Consider the following 14,462-nt stretch of genomic DNA (forward strand, 5'->3'; position numbering starts at 1 on the left):
TACCAATCAATTCTAAAAAGTATTGTAGGAATTTACTGCTTCCAAATTGTAAGAAATTATTATCGAGATGTAGACCTATCAATTGTGGTATGCCTTTTTCCTAATCCTATGCAACCATAGAGAATATTAACATCATAAGGAATAACATTTTGTATGAAATATAGAACAACTTCAATTTATGGATACTTATTAATTACTATTATGGATTTAATAGTAGCAACAAAAAACTAAACAAAATAATGATGAGTGGTGGATGGATTAATTTCCTTTCCTGCAAACACAAGTGTTATTATATATTATGCTTGGCCTACCCAAGAAACCTACCTATGAAAGTGCAATGGATATCTTCTCTTCTTTTGCACAATTTCTCCAATGCACATTCATTCTTCAACACCTCCGCCTTAAGGCCGCAACACCAAGAATCCCGTCATTACATTCATTAGAGGAGGCCATCAAGACTGAACCTCTAAAAATATTCTCCTCCAATCCCTTGAACAAGTGATCATTAGGTTTTCCCATAGTAGACTCCCACCATGCTTTTCTATCAACATCTGCTCATTCTCTTAATAAATGTCCATGTCCCATGTAGGTTTCCAAAACTGATGGTAAATTATCTCAAATGGTGTAAATATTTTTTCTCTGATTTCTTAATAATTTTTCTAACAATTCCCCACCCTTCGAGTGCCCAAAAAGCCTCGAGATTTAGAGCTCTCATTTTTTCACATATAGGACGGCCTCTCTACCTCAAGAAAGGGGACTCGGATTTCCATATCGAACGACAATATTCCCCGTGCTTTTAGATCCTAGGAGGATATTTGTTGGTTCTAGTCTATTATCTATAAGATTGTGCAGCTTGATTAGTCTTCATGCTCCTGATGGTAGTCCTTGCAACCACCCAAAGTGACCAGTCCATGGTTGAATCTGACAATGGGATCATTAAAAAATCCACTGACATTGCTGACTGGATTGTTCATCAATGTCCCTATCATGTTACACAACTTATTTTCATCTTCTACTACTTGAATGGCTTTGTCTGCATTCTCACACAATCAAATATAAGAACTCTAAATATGTACAAAATTTGATCATTAATACAGCGATTCTCCATGGAATGTATAGTTAATCAATAAAATATACATTGTGTACTCATAACTTGAAGCGTTTTTCTTGACATTGAAGACCATGATGGGTTGGTAGAAGGCTCCAGTGTCATCCTGTTACACATCATTTTGTCACCATGACACTTGACTGGTAAAATGGATCTGTCGTCATCCATAAACATCTTCCATTGCACTACCTTAGAAGTCAAATAATAAAAAAACCCTTGAAGAAGATGTGAATTTTGGGAAAATGTCTTTCATAACTTGTTAAGTATGACCTGTGTGCTTTTCCTAGTCAGTTTCCATGCTTGTGCAGTTTCTATCCCTAAAATCTGCACAGAACTGTGCTTTCTCTTCCACTATAGACTGAACAGCCAATTCAAATAAAAGTAAAAATAAAAAATGAATTCCAGAAGAATAGTTGGGTGAATATATCCCAACCGAAAACTTTTGAGGTCATATCTATTCAAGCCATACCCCTCAAATCATGAAGCTAATTCTCTTTCGTCAAGGAACCCTAATCCCCCAATTAGAGGATCTTATCATTCTCTTTTGTATCTGAAACTTCTTCCTCTTGGTCTATAAATTGACTACAGGTTAGAGGGATTAAAGAGTTCATAGAAGATACACTTATGTTGTTGGATTTAGATTGGAAAGTTTATTATCTAAGGAGAGGGTTGGAGGCATTTGGGAGGAACCTCATGACATCAATGCAGAAGTTGTAAGGCTCTTCTTTATCCTTGAATTAACACAAATGAATCATTTTTTCCATTGTATTATCTTACTAAAATGATGAATGATTTATGCCTCTTTTGATATTCATTAAGATGATTTCAATTTCTAATCTCCTTGATCATTAGATTTAGCTTTTTTGAATTGTTATGTTGCATATGTCTTTGATCTTTCTTATGCCTATGGTTGCAAGTCTTTTCGAGCATTGAGAAGCTACATTGAAACGAAGCAAGAATCTTCATCAAACATTTCGCAAATAGGTAAGAGGTTTATTCTCCTTCTCTTGTATTTACAATTCAAGTGAAGTAAGCTTAGGAAAAGAGTTATTCAATTGTCTGTTTGTTTCTAGTTTCCTTTAGGATCTAGGGAGATCTCTCTTGTCAGCAAGAGGGATTTATCTGCCTAACAAACCCTCCGAGCACAAGGAAATGGAATGCTTGAACATGGGCTGCAGAGTGAAGCTAATCTTGGATATGGCTCAAAAAATTCCCAACACGAATATAGTGGCCTTGAGATATTCATCTTTCTTTATCAATTTAATGGCCTTTGCATACCCCTCAGACGTGGGGATAGAGATAACCAAGCACATGCCCACAACATATTCATTGATGGCAGAACCCTTGCCTACAAGGTCATTGCCATGGGCATCAATGCTCACATACCTGGGGAGGACGTAGCCAAGAGGAAGTAGGTGAGTTTAGGTAGGCATCTCTCAAGGGTCATCCTATGTCAATTGCGGATTCCAGGAATATCTCAGAATCTAACGGTCAAGAGAGGGGTCAATTAAACAATTGACTCCTCTCCTCACTATAAAATTCTGAGATATTCCCAAAATATACAATCCAAATAAGTTTAGAATCTCATAAACCCATCCAATATCACCTAAATAGTTGAAAACACATGCAGGTGGAGTATTCATTCACTGTATGTATACACACATGTTGGGTGTTAAAATTGGGAACTCCTAAAAAGATTCATGTTCATCAAGTGACACATTCCCACTACCCCATGATCACCATTTACTTATATGTGGTAGTCCATGCAGACAGATCCGAAGGGAGTCACAAGGAACATAAAATTTATTATTTGCATCTTTCACTTTGGTATAGAATCTAGGAACTCACACTGCTTTGCTTAAGATGAAACACTCATGAAAATTTTCTATGATGGCTTGGTAAAGCTCTAACCTAGGCCCTTACCAGAGCAAAACATCCCAATTCTAGTGAAACCATAAAAGAATACACATCATATGCAGGGGCCATCGACCAAGATCAAATTAGTTGACGTTGTAGACCATTTTGGCATGTTATATCCAAGTGCGTAACTTTTGAGGTTCTAACTTGTATAAAAATCCTCTTCTTGTAATGGTCTATACACAATCTCTCATGTTATCCTTATACCGGGGGATAATTCCAAATAATACTAGTTCTTTCCAAGAATTTCCTCATTTAATATTCAGATCTCTTTTCAAATGTGTTTTGAATTTTTATTTATCCTTTATGTTCAAAACTGTGTTGCATTTTTCTTAGTCATTCTTGTTTAGATTTTATGTTTCATTGGCCCTTGTCATGTCTTTATTTATTATATTTTTTTTTGTGATTTATCCAAAGGTTTAGGACAGTTAAAGTCACCTATCATCCATATCATCGCTTATTATTCAAAAATTTACTTTATTCTAGATATGCTTACAATGCTAACAACTTCATCTTACTAAAAAAAGAATTCCCTATTGTCGTTGGTGCAGTGTGACCCTCAGAAATTGCAATGTCTCTTCCTGTGCGGGATCAGTTCATCGAGGTAACAAGTTCATTGACTCTGTTATTGTTGTTTATGAAATTTTGTTGATGGTATCTCAATCAAGCTTTCACAGACTCATTTATTGTTTCTTGGAAACCCTTTTTACATACTTAGAGTTCATGGATCTAAGTCTTCATTTTTATTTTTTGGATTAAATCTCCAACAAGAGATTCCTCCACTCTATTTTTCGACTAAGCACATTAACTCTGAAAACAGGGCTATGTTATTTTTTTCAAAATTAACACAAAAAAAAAAGCAAATACAATAGAGTAATCAACAAAGCATGTAACAACAACTTCTAAACAATATGATCATTGGAATTAGAATCAGTATATATTTATCTTAAGCAGTGATTTAACAAGAGTCGAAAGAGATCAAATTTCTACATGTGAAAACTTATTTTAAAGTGCAAAAAGTAATATGTAATTTTTTATTGTTTAAATTGTACTCTTAAATGCTATATATTTTTAAGTATAGGTCAATATTAATTTATATTAAAATATGTTATTCATAACTTACATTGCATATTTTATTATATACAACATTAAACTATTTTCTTTTAGCATTATTTTCTACATATAGATATATATATGAAGTTGATATTTACATAAGTTATTTAACACGGATCTTAAAATAATGCGTCAAAATATTTTTGAAAAGTACAAGGTTTAAACATCTTATTCACTTACATTTTTTAGTTTTAATTATTTTACATGAAATTATATAAGGTCATATAGACAATTAATTAAACATGCATAGCATATTTTTTTCTTTTTTATTAGAGTTGACATTGCTTTTCTATTTAGTGAATATTTTACTTTTATTTTATTTTAAGAGGGACATGTGTCAACTCCAAGTTGAACACGGGCATACTTACATATCGCCTTCACAATGGACTTTAAGAGGCACATCTATTAGGACACATGTTAACTCCAAGTTGAGCACGGACATTCTTACACATCACCTTCACATTGGGTTGTAAAGTAAGTCTGGTCTCAAAAAACTTTCACAATCATATTAACATTTAACGAAATCAAATTTACAATAAATTGGCAAAAACTCTGTTATGAAATCTTATATAAACTATGTGATTAAAATTTCAAATCTACATCCATCAAACCAAAAAACAAACATGAAAAAACATCACATTATATATGACTATGACTTTGGCACCTATGACTTTGTCTTAATCACATTAATGGAAAACAAATTATGTTTATTTAAATTTATTCGTAATAACACACAGGTAGGATTTGAGGGCAAAGTAAATATTTTGGTTTTTTTTTTCCTCGGGCCAAATTACTCATCCAATTTCATTTCCTATACTTAAAATTAAGAGTAAAGTACTAGCATTTGCACCAGATGTTGCAAAGAAAACGTCGTAAGGCATAAAGTGCGAAAATACATTATGTATAGTCTCTACAGAAATCACAATGTTTCCATGAAGAGTTTCAATGATTGGTAGAAAAGATAAACATCAAACCACACGAAAAGAGTCATAGTCCAGGAACGATGTGGATACACTCCAGATAAACATATTTCAGAATTTATGTTCTGGATGCGACACTAAAAGAGAGTCATAGTCAAGGAAAGATGCAGATATATTCACAATAAACATTATTTCAGAATGATATACTCCCAATAAACACTATTTCAAAATTTCTTGTGTTCGATGCGATAGTACATTCGATTTCTTTGAAGGTTTTCTATGTTATGTGACGTACTGAACATAACAATTGAAAGGAATGGTCAGTAGGAGCTTTCTTTCCACCCTCCGACCTCCTCCATTTCCTCACAGCAATCTTCTTCTTCCTGCAATTTCCAATGACCATAATATGAAAAAACATATTTAAGTTCATAGAATTGAAGTAATTTGATGGGAATTTATATGAAAAAACACAATTACATGTTAGGCTTATGGAATCGAAATTAATTTGATAATAAATTCTGGGAATATTTTAGAATTTGATAATATGATAGAATCTACCTGGTTAATTTGTTTGACCTGTTTCATCTTAATCTTATTTGTAATCTCTCTAAGATTCTCATATTCTACAATATTCATGGATCTTGAATCTACTCAAAACCTACCATATTCATGGATCCATGAAATTCTAGAAAAGTATTTAACTTTAAAGTTTAAACTTAGATGGGGCATCCAACAATAGCAATGATGCCCCTAGCCAAGATGGGATAGTGGAGATGTTTAGAGATCCATCTCTTAAAACTAGGTCTGGGGATCGCCAATCAGCAATGGCCAGAATGAACAGAAAAAACCCTTCACCCAGGGACCTAGATGAGAGGTTTTTGAAAATCCTGAAGATTTTCAAGTGGGGACCTGATGCTGAAAAGGCCATAGAAGTCCTACTGCTGAAGGTGGATCACAGATTGGTTAGGGAGGTTTTGAGCTTGATGTAGAAATTGGTGTAAAGTTACAGTTTTTCAAGTGGGCTGCCAAGGAAAAGAATTTCAAGCATGATTCCACCACATATATGCCCCTTATCCGTTGCTTAGCGCAGGCGGGACTAGTGGGGGAAATGTGGCAGACAGTGCAAAAGATGGTGAAAAGTGACTGTAGCATGAATCCTAGCATATTGTCTGAAATTATTAGGATACTAGGCAAGATAAAGATGGTGGAAAAGGCCCTTTCCATATTTTATCTCATCAAGACAGAGAAGTGCAAACCCAATGTTTATGCTTATAATTACATGTTTAGTGTGTTGATGAAGGCAAATTGTCATGATAAGGTGCAAGAGCTTTACAGTGAAATGTTCAATGAAGGGAAATGTTTTCCCGATACGGTAACTTATACTATGCTCATCTCCAACTTTGGGAAACTTGGAGATGTGGACTCTGCGATTAAGCTTTTTGAAAAAATGAAGGAGAATGGTCTGCAACCTAGTGCGAAGATCTATACGATCCTGGTTGGAAGTTTGTTTAAATCAAACAGATGCATAGAGGCCTTGAAGTTGTTCCAGGAAATGAAGGATACACGTTGTACACCGAATGTGTTTACATACACTGAAGTAATAAATGGGCTAGGCTAGGCAAAGCAGGGAGAGTCCAAGAGGCATACAGAATATTTCAAGATATGCAGAAAGATGGTTGCTCTCCCGATGTGGTCATGTTCAACAAACTGATCGATATCATGGGTGATGCAGGCCTACTTGATGATGCTCTGAAGCTATTTGGACAGATGGAAACTGTAGGACGCAATCCTACTATGGTAACATATAACAGCGTCATGGAAGCTCTTTTAAAATCTAACAATCCATCGGAGGCGTTGCATTGGTTTGAGAGAATGAAAGGAAAAGGCATTGCTCCAAGTTCATTTACATATTCCATTCTAATTGCTGGTTTATGCAAGGCGAACAGATTGGAAAAGGCATTGATGCTTCTTGAAGAGATGGACGAGAAGGGCTTTCCGCCTTGCCCTGCTGCCTATTGTAGTTTGATTTATGCACTTGGTAAGGCACGCCGTTATGATGCGGCAGTGGAATTATTTAAGGAAATGAAAGAAAACAGCACTCCTTCCAGCTCAAGGCTCTATGCAGTGATGATTAAACACCTTGGTAAAGCAGGGCGTATTGATGCAGCCATTAAACTGTTTGCAGAAATGCAAAGTCAGGGATGTATTCCTGATGTGTATTCCTACAATGCATTAATGTCTGGCCTGGTAAGAGCAGCCATGGTTGATGAAGCTCATTCATGGCTTAAAAAAATGCAAGAATCCAATGAATTGTTGAAGCTTAGAGGCTAGGAACTAGCCAAGATCATGGGTAGGAGCTCTGAAGGCACTAAAAATGGGCCTAAAGGGAACCCCCTGTTTGTGGATCTTTGGTAGCCCATAGATTTCTCTGAGTTTGCGTGTATGAGGAAAAAGTGTTGTTAGATGGAGGGATCTATACAAGAAAATTTAAGGACTTTAGTGACAAGATGGGTAATGGAATTGATGGGGTTTTTGGGCAGGATTTTATAGGAAGTAGAATGAAGAAGATCAAATAACTTAGATTTATAGTCAGAAGGGTTCATGATGAAGGTCGCATTACCTTTATCAGCCTTAAGGACAAGGACGTCAGGGTTATCATTAAAACACTTAATGGCTTGGAATTCATTTTTGGATAAACTGGGCTTGGGAGGTTTTGCCTTCATTAGAACTCTGTCACATTCTTGACGAACTTATTAAGCCTTATGAGACGCAAGACCACTCACAAATTTTGTCTTTTTTTTTAAATCATTTGTCAAACACTCACAAATATCGAAATTAAAATGCCCTCTACCAAAGGAATTATGTTACATCAAAGCCCACTCATCCAAAAAAAATTAGAAATAAAATTTCCAGAAAATTAGGAAATTATTTTTGAATTTACAAAAAACTTAGAATATTCAACATTTTCTAGAAAACTTTAATTAAAATTGCAAAGACTCACAAATACTTGAGTCAACAAAGTTTGACCACAATTAAAAAAAGATGCGTTAAAACCCACTTTACACTTAAACTCTACCATAAACACTGAACAACCTTTACACTTAAACTTTCCCTAAAACATTAGTTAAAATTACCATAAGTCCCAAAGTAATTAAAAATCAACAAACTTTAACCACAATAAAATAAAATAAAATAAAATAAAATAAAATAAAATAAAAAAAAAAAAAACAAACAAACAAACCTTAAAAGCCATTTTACACTTAAACTCTCCCATGCAAACAGTGAACAACCCTTTACACTTCGATTCTACAATGTGACCACTTTACACATCAATTCTACAATGTGACTGATGAACAATTAGTGGCTATGCTTCACCGGAAAAAATCATAAAAATATCACCAACAAGAATCCAAATGGTAACATGTTTGCACTACTGGGATTCCCATGTAGGCGGTCTTGAAACTTTGTCAGGTTACCCTGGAGATTTGTGACCAGATTCTGTAAAATAGACTAATCAGAAATTTCTGTCGCCTCATTTTTCTAATAGTGGTTCCTTAATGCCAATGTTGCAATCACTGATGTTGTTATTGGATCCATCTGCAGCCTTCCGTGTTTCTGTGTTTCCCACGAAGTTGTCACCATCATTTGCCTTACCCCATAGTACACTATACAATCCTGCGATGATAAAAATGGTTCCCAACAAACTGCAAAATATGCAGAAGCTATTAGTAAAGCGGCTCAACCCAAGAACTTGGAAAAGACATGGCTGCAGTAATATGAGAGATCTGACCTTCCCAGACGATATTTGACATGAAGGATCAGGGGTTCTAATATTGCAACCAATATTGTTGACGTTGGATTGAACATTGCAGCAAAGATAGGTCCCTTTAGACGGATACAATAAGTTTGTACAAAGAATGCAAATGCAAAACAGAGTATTCCCTGCACCATGTTTAGAAACATAAAGCTGGGTTATTTTTATTTGAATGGTAAATTCTGAGAATATCTCAAATTTAAATGAATAAGACTAAAGATATTTATAAAAATTACAATCTGCAATCTAGTTAAGCTCAACAAACTAGAAATCCATAAACTAATTCATGAAAGAAAACATTTTAACAAAACAAAGATAGATCAGATGCTAACAGAGTAGACGATGCTAAAAAGCTGTATGTCCCACTTTAGCTTCCAAGCAGATGCCTTTGGTTCAAAACATAAAGCCACCAAAGCACATTGTACAGTTCCTTGCACCATCATTATAGCTGTTAATGAAAATTCAGCTGGATATTTCTGAACAACTGGAGCCTGTATTCAAAACAAGAACAACACAAAAATACACATATGTGATGTTTCCAATACTAAAAGATGATTGCCTCTTACGGTGTGCAAGCATGAAGAAAATTATAAGTACCTGAAATGTAAGCCACCTAGACCAAAACAAACAGCTGACAAACAGCATTAAGGCCCCCAGTATCCATGTGTTATGAAGAACCCCACTAAGCCCCACGAGAACAGGGCCTTTGTAGAAGGTCATCAGCATTGCACCACCCACACACACAATGGTGCCTACAACTTTTGCTTGGCCATATTTGTTCCTAATATCAACTTTCTCTATTCTGCACAACCCATGTTAATCAAACCAGACTACATTGCACTGTAACTACCAAGAATCATTATCTTTATACTTTGATTGTTTGGATTCCTTTCATGAATCTGAGAAAACTAATCTTGGAGAGACAAATTGCAATTTTGTTTCTCTGTATGGAATTGGGATATATAAAAACAGATGAGTACCTAAATGTTGTGGCCATCACAAATGTGACAACAGGAATGAGATTTGTCGTTGCAGTAGCAAATGTGGCGGAAGTGTATTCCAGGCCTGCAAAGTACAAATTCTGAAATAGAGTGGTCCTGCAATAGTATTTTGACAATGTGGATTCACTGGCTAGTCAATTAATAAAGCAACAGAGTTTGCAGTTGCAGAAATTTTCACTACCTACTCACCCACAAAGTGCAAGAGCAAAAATCTGCCAGAAAATGGCACAGGTCATTGTTGGGCGTTTATTTCTGAAAGATAAGAAAATGTATTACATCAAAAAGAGCATATTTATCAGAACAGCTAAATTGGCGACTGCCATGAAAATCAAATCAAAATTCCATATTTACCCAAACATAATATTACGTACTTTTCAAGAAAATAAGCAAAAAGAGCAATGGCTACTATAGCAACCACCAGCGTGTAGGCTACGAAGATAAAATGACTCATTCCATCATCCAGAGCAACTCTGGTAATGATATTCATGCCTGCAAGGCATGCTTGAACTGCAATCTGAGCTATGTGGGGTTTGAATTGGCCCAACCAGCTAGCCATTATTTCTCTCCCGAGATTCAGATGCTACTGGTGCTACCCAGAAGCCCAGGAAAGCCAGGAGAAACATCTCAAATATAGTATTCCTTAACCAAACTAGAATTCAGTAAAATACGAGTTTACCTACTAGGCTTACACACAACTACTTGAATTGAAGGTTAGGTGTCGTTCAAGTCGCAGAATAGGACTTTCAGTGGAATAGTAGACGCAACGACGAGTCGTGACGTTGGCAATGAGGGACTGGCTGTCGCACGAGTTTTTGTGCTTCCTGTGTATGACAATCAATCACCAACCTCGGACCTAGATGAGAGGTTTTTGAAAATCCTGAAGATTTTCAAGTGGGGACCTGATTCTGAAAAGGCCATAGAAGTCCTACTGCTGAAGGTGGATCACAGATTGGTTAGGGAGGTTTTGAGCTTGATGTAGAAATTGGTGTAAAGTTACATTTTTTCAAGTGGGCTGCCAAGAAAAAGAATTTCAAGAATGATTCCACCACATATATGCCCCTTATCCGTTGCTTAGCGCAGGCGGGACTAGTGGGGGAAATGTGGCAGACAGTGCAAAAGATGGTGAAAAGTGACTGTAGCATGAATCCTAGCATATTGTCTGAAATTATTAGGATACTAGGCAAGATAAAGATGGTGGAAAAGGCCCTTTCCATATTTTATCTCATCAAGACAGAGAAGTGCAAACCCAATGTTTATGCTTATAATTGCATGTTTAGTGTGCTGATCAAGGCAAATTGTCATGATAAGGTGCAAGAGCTTTACAGTGAAATGTTCAATGAAGGGAAATGTTTTCCCGATACGGTAACTTATACTATGCTCATCTCCAACTTTGGGAAACTTGGAGATGTGGACTCTGCGATTAAGCTTTTTGAAAAAATGAAGGAGAATGGTCTGCAACCTAGTGCAAGATCTATACGATCCTGATTGGAAGTTTGTTTAAATCAAACAGATGCATAGAGGCCTTGAATTTGTTCCAGGAAATGAAGGATACACGTTGTACACCGAATGCGTTTACATACACTGAAGTAATAAATGGGCTAGGCAAAGCAGGGAGAGTCCAAGAGGCATACAGAATATTTCAAGATATGCAGAAAGATGGTTGCTCTCCCGATGTGGTCATGTTCAACAAACTGATCGATATCATGGGTGATGCAGGCCTACTTGATGATGCTCTGAAGCTATTTGGACAGATGGAAACTGTAGGATGCAATCCTACTGTGGTAACATATAACAGCGTCATGGAAGCTCTTTTAAAATCTAACAATCCATCGGAGGCGTTGCATTGGTTTGAGAGAATGAAAGGAAAAGGCATTGCTCCAAGTTCATTTACATATTCCATTCTAATTGCTGGTTTATGCAAGGCGAACAGATTGGAAAAGGCATTGATGCTTCTTGAAGAGATGGACGAGAAGGGCTTTCCGCCTTGCCCTGCTGCCTATTGTAGTTTGATTTATGCACTTGGTAAGGCACGTCGTTATGATGCGGCAGTGGAATTATTTAAGGAAATGAAAGAAAACAGCACTCCTTCCAGCTCAAGGCTCTATGCAGTGATGATTAAACACCTTGGTAAAGCAGGGCGTATTGATGCAGCCATTAAACTGTTTGAATAAATGCAAAGTCAGGGATGTATTCCTGATGTGTATTCCTACAAGGCATTAATGTCTGGCCTGGTAAGAGCAGCCATGGTTGATGAAGCTCATTCATGGCTTAAAAAAATGCAAGATCGAGGATGTAAACCTGATATTAGTAGCCATAATATAGTTTTGAATGGTTTGTCTAAGGCAGGTGGGCCGAGAAAATGAAAAATTCAAGGATTCAGCCAGATGTCGTATCTTACAACACAGTTCTTGGTGCACTTAGCAATGCGGGCATGTTTGATGAAGTAGTCAAATTAATGAAGGAAATGACTTCTAAAGGATTTTCGTATAATTTGATTACATATTCTTCAATATTAGAGGCTATGGGCAGAGTTGATGAAGACTGCAAACCATTCATTCAATAAGGAGGTCTTTTGATTGTCCTGTGCTTCCTGGTCAATAGTGATGGTTGCATTCGTGGCTTGGCTTTCTGGTTTCAGTGGGGATGATGGATTTCCTGAACGGTGAACCTCACGCAAAATGAGAGTTGCCTTGCCACTGTTTCATATGTCTGGAATATTACCATTTTTAATTTCTTTATCATCTTGATTATTACCAAAAACATGCAGAATCATGTTCAGAGTAAGCTTCTTATACAAAATGGAATCTGTATTGTGGCCATTTTACACAGGTCATCCTGGTAAGCATATTTTGCTGTTTGCTTATTTTCTTGTCATCTGAGCAGCATTATCCTTCCTGTACTAATTAAAGTCCCCAACTATAAAAGATGCAACTCACAGAACCTAATGACGAAGTAAGAAAGGAAGACTAGACTGCATCCCTGGAAATAAACAACTCCTGTCTGAAATCAACAACCAACACAATCTAGAGAAATATTATTATATCAACCATCAAAAACACAGTCTGTACAGAATGGGAGTTGCAGTTAACCAAATGTTTTACAATGACTTACTTCCACATCATTAACTGATCATGTGTAATAGCACAGAAGATAAACGGTTATGTTGCTCTTTCTATAAGGCTTGGCCCGATTAGATTTGTATCAACTAGTTGAAAGGGTGATCACTTAATGAGGGTTTCTGTTATCATTAACCTACTCATCCTAATTGTTTCTTCTCGGGTAAGGTAGGTGCCCTACAAGCCTGGGTGGTCAAAGGTATCCATAGAGAAGGCTTATCAAAAGGGTAATTGCTTAACAAGGTTTGCTGGTATAGTTATCCTGCTTGGGTTAAACTTTAAAGCATAGCTAGCATTTTTGGCTGAGACAGGGCAAAAAATTTGAAAATTTGTGAATAATTCAGTGCTGTATTATTCACTTCTAATTGGATCTGATCTGGTTGCAATACAGGCCAAAAATTTTGAAAATTTGTGAATAATTTAGTTTAGTTGTATTATTCAGTTCTAATTGGGTCTGATCTGGTTGCAGTATTGTTTACTATTGAAAATAAATCCCCAATTTTAACTTGAATTATGTTTCAAGTGTTAAATCCCTAAGCTCCTTGGTTGTGCCCAGATTGTTGTCCGTGGAGGCTGATTTGAGAGACATGCTGTTGACGGACGATCAGCCATGAATTGAAATGTCAAATCAATATGCATACTCACCGGACGCAACGCTGCTCTTCTCTTGCTGAGTTCGGCACTGGATAATGACATAGGGATCCATGTTACCTGCAACCATAGCCACATTAGAGAAAAATTAAATCAAAGATCCAACTGAACATACACCAGCACACATAATTCAGCGGTCTCTTTAACAATATTTGAATCCAAAGATTTATCAGATCGCCTAAAATGCAAGAGATTGGCTCGGATGATAGAGGAAATCAGTGTTTTGCAGCCCCTCGGCGTTGACGAGCAGCACCTCCAGAGTTCCCCTCGGCATCTTGATTCTTTTCCTTCTACCTGCTGAAGTCGATATTCACAGATCGGGTCCTGGAATATAGTATCGCCGAGCGAGTAGCGTCTAGCGAGGGCAACCGTCTATCTGCTATCTGCGGGGTCGCATCGTATACCGCTCTAATCAATTGGATGGCTAAGATTGTTTTGATCGTCTAACATTTAAATCAAAGGCTCATAAATGTACACGTAAGTTAAGAGGAAAGTTGATTTCAAATGGAAACGCCTTACGGCGTAAAAATCTTATTCAATGATTTTATAAAAAAAATGTAATTTTATATTTGTTTTAAATAGATTTAGTTAACTCGTCAAAACTCCAATATTAATATTTAGGAATCAAAATGACTTTGAACAATCTCTCGCATAATTGCTGAAAAGCTGAAAACATTCCATAATCATAGGAAATCTCCATAAGTAGCAACTAATTGTGATTGCTCTCGCACAGTATCTGAATTATAGAAACTTAAAAATTCCTTAAAACTTTCACACAATTGAGGATATTTAACAAAATAATTGCATCAAACACTTGGATAT

The 14,462-nt window shown here is 36.4% G+C and overlaps 1 protein-coding gene and 2 pseudogenes across 2 annotated transcripts; 2 read left to right on the top strand and 1 right to left on the bottom strand.

Annotated features, from left to right (window-relative positions):
- The first annotated feature begins 5,286 nt into the window (after nt 1–5,286).
- LOC149200861 (uncharacterized) lies at nt 5,287–8,184 on the top strand (annotated as a pseudogene).
- A 303-nt stretch (nt 8,185–8,487) lies between these two features.
- On the bottom strand, nt 8,488–13,911 carry LOC149200862 (WAT1-related protein At1g21890-like). Of its 2 annotated transcripts, XM_089402805.1 has the most exons (8): nt 13,894–13,911; nt 13,635–13,700; nt 10,063–10,125; nt 9,853–9,969; nt 9,470–9,674; nt 9,205–9,363; nt 8,849–9,000; nt 8,488–8,762 (listed from the first exon to the last, which is right to left on the bottom strand). In XM_089402805.1, exons 3-8 carry the CDS (start codon nt 10,107–10,109, stop codon nt 8,591–8,593), a joined length of 852 nt encoding a protein of 283 aa, XP_089258931.1. In that variant the 5' UTR covers nt 10,110–10,125; nt 13,635–13,700; nt 13,894–13,911; the 3' UTR covers nt 8,488–8,590. The 2 variants fall into 2 exon arrangements, with proteins under 2 accessions (XP_089258931.1, XP_089258930.1); XM_089402804.1 differs by lacking the exons at nt 13,635–13,700; nt 13,894–13,911 and adding an exon at nt 10,245–10,491.
- On the top strand, nt 10,451–12,794 carry LOC149200863 (uncharacterized; annotated as a pseudogene).
- Nucleotides 13,912–14,462: the final 551 nt, after the last annotated feature.

The sequence above is a fragment of the Pinus tabuliformis genome, chromosome 2_1 (assembly GCF_031772625.1).
Source record: "Pinus tabuliformis cultivar Carrire ecotype Pingquan chromosome 2_1, CPIR1, whole genome shotgun sequence".
Classification (NCBI taxonomy): domain Eukaryota; kingdom Viridiplantae; phylum Streptophyta; class Pinopsida; order Pinales; family Pinaceae; genus Pinus; species Pinus tabuliformis.